At 45.1% G+C, this 2,530-nt stretch overlaps 1 protein-coding gene across 1 annotated transcript; it reads left to right on the top strand.

The window, feature by feature from the left end:
• Nucleotides 1-1,450: 1,450 nt before the first annotated feature.
• Nucleotides 1,451-2,317, top strand: LOC134968684 (paraneoplastic antigen Ma1 homolog). The gene has a single exon (XM_063944201.1). The coding sequence runs from the start codon at nucleotides 1,451-1,453 to the stop codon at nucleotides 2,315-2,317; it is 867 nt and encodes a 288-aa protein (XP_063800271.1).
• The last annotated feature ends 213 nt before the right edge of the window (nucleotides 2,318-2,530 follow it).

A 2,530-nucleotide genomic window follows, 5' to 3' on the forward strand; every position in this document is an offset into this window, starting at 1 on the left:
TACTGACAGGATACGTCGAACAACAAGATGAGCTACTTCCGCAAATGCAGGCGGAAAAAGGAAAAAAAATAGTTGTTTTTTTATGTTGAAAGTTTACATACATGACATATTAATGTTTCTTTGTTATTATTAACATTCCTTATGTAGCGCCCAGCACTTATGAAAGGCAGCAAATGTGAAATTGGACACCGGCCATTTTGTGTTTAGAGACTACATCTCCCAGACAGCCTTGGGTTTCAGAGGATATACAGAGAGACACGCAGAGGCTGTCGGGGGGGTGGAGAAACAGGGCATGGGGAGGGGGGAGTGGAGAATGGAATGCTTTTGTCCAGGGGAGTGGAGGAGGAGATGGCCGAGGTCGAGGAGGGAGAAGGAACCATGTCTGGGATATAGCTAAGATGCAGCTGACAATGACTGGAGAATACTGGGGAAGAAGTCCACGTGACTGTACAGAAAGAGCCCTACGGAGAGGGAGAACCCCAGTCTGATGAAGTTAAGTGGCCTACAGAGGATAATGCATTTCAAACCTTCCTTTTTGACCCCTGGAGAGGACAGTTTGCAGAGGGACACACTTTGGAGGAATGTGAGATAAGTAATGGTTTACAGTGTTATGTTTCTTGGTAAAGACTGATAAATAGTAGCTAACAAAGTGTGTGATTTCACCAAGAATCAGTTTGTGGAACTACAAGTACCAGCGTTGCTGAAAGTGCCAATTGGAACCTGTTAAAGTACCTTTTCCGTCAAGCTATAGCATGCAGAAGATAAGGAACTCTGAAATAACAGTGCACTATAGTGGGGGATGTATTGTCTAATGCTGTATGTGGTATGTGTGAAATTCCTTGTGATACTGCTGTTTTAAGTTGTCATTACCCAGTCAGTGATTGCAAAGGCCAGGGTGTTATCTGCATACAAAAGGGAAGTTCAGGAAGGGACAGACAGACAGACAGGAGAAAGCAGATTCATGTGTTATGTTCATTTTTCTTATTACTGCATTATACACCCTTTAGATATGTGTGTGCATTACTGACCAACATGTTCCTATGCCTTTAGTATATGTCCTCTTTTATTGATCTACTATAGTCCCTTGTATATAAATGCATTAAAGCAATTGCTATTCCAGACCCTTTAATAAATGTGCCAGGGTGGCTTTTGCAACATATCCGTGTGATATATTCCTGTAGTGGGGTCGGTCTAAGCACGTGGTGGGCAGAGGGTTTCCCGAGTCTCCCTCTGGTGTTTCCAAAATTGAACACTTCCCAGAAGAGCACGTCACGTCAAGATTCGGGTGGAGGCACTAATACCAAGAGAAGTACAAGGTGAGAAGCATTGCAAAGCGGGAAGAGTTTAAATACACACCATTACCCAGAAAGTCCAGGTAGAGGGGTGTTACAGTGGAGGCACTGCTGAGATTCGTACAGCTAACTCAGAATTTGCTTACCAGGCGGGCGCCATGGCTAGTTTGAAGCCAGAAGAAGTATATGGTTGGTATGAACAACTATCCAAAGATTCAGAATGCTGTTTTGTTTTGTGCGGTGAACTGCAGGAAGTTCCATATGAGGAGGTTACCAAGATGATTGCAGATCGGACAGGGATGCAGAGGCCAAATGTACTGGGCAGGAGGGATGATGCTGTGCTGCTAGAGAGCGATGCTGTGTTGGAGAGAGGATTGATCCCTGCTGTTTTTTCATATGAGGGAAGCAAACGTTGGAGTGTAGTGTTGCCTCTTAAGCCAAGTGAGGGGATGAGAGTTGCCCAAGAATCAAGTCCTACTGAAGAGAGGGCAAGGAGCCCCATTGTACAGTCCCCTGACATTCGAAGACAAGATGATTCACCTCTGGGCCTAGATGGAGCCTCTGACATGCAGAGTCAATTATTTTTGGTCGCTATGAATAAACTCGTGGAGCAACTGGGAAGAAACCAGTATGATGGTGGATATAGGAGATTGAGACCTTTCTCAGGTGTCCAACCTGTTCCAACTGGAGAAGATGCCTATGAGGTGTGGAAAGACACTGCAATCCAGTACATGGAAGAGTGGCACTGTCCTGAGACTGCAAAGAGACAACGGATAGTGGAGAGTTTACGTGGTCCAGCAATGGAGATTGTGCAGGCCACTCGTCGGAGTGACCCTAATGCTACTGCACGGAACTATCTAGCAGCTCTGGAAAGAGAGTTTGGAACATCAGAAGATGCCACTGACCTCCTTTACAAGTTAAGAAACACCTATCAAGAGCCGGGGGAGAGATTGTCCAAATATCTATACCGCCTGGACAAGCTAATTTACCGCATTGTGGAAAAAGGTAGAAATGACCCTCAGTGAAGTAGATGGGAGTCGCATGCAACAGTTACTAAGAGGAGCACTGTCTTTAGACCCAGTTGCATTGAAGCTCCGGGGAGACTCTACTAGAAACCCAGCTCCTTATTTCAACCAGCTAATCAATGAAGTCAAACAAGAGGAAGCTATAATCAAAGCTAGAGATGATGTGGCCAAAAAGATAAAGACTGTTAGCCTGAAGCAGGAAACCAGTGCAAA

This window comes from Pseudophryne corroboree, chromosome 11 (genome assembly GCF_028390025.1).
Source record: "Pseudophryne corroboree isolate aPseCor3 chromosome 11, aPseCor3.hap2, whole genome shotgun sequence".
In the NCBI taxonomy this organism is placed as follows: domain Eukaryota; kingdom Metazoa; phylum Chordata; class Amphibia; order Anura; family Myobatrachidae; genus Pseudophryne; species Pseudophryne corroboree.

Excerpts from the sequence above, each read along its gene's own strand:
- LOC134968684 (XM_063944201.1), top strand. The coding sequence starts at position 1,451 with ATGGCTAGTTTGAAGCCAGAAGAAGTATATGGTTGGTATGAACAACTA.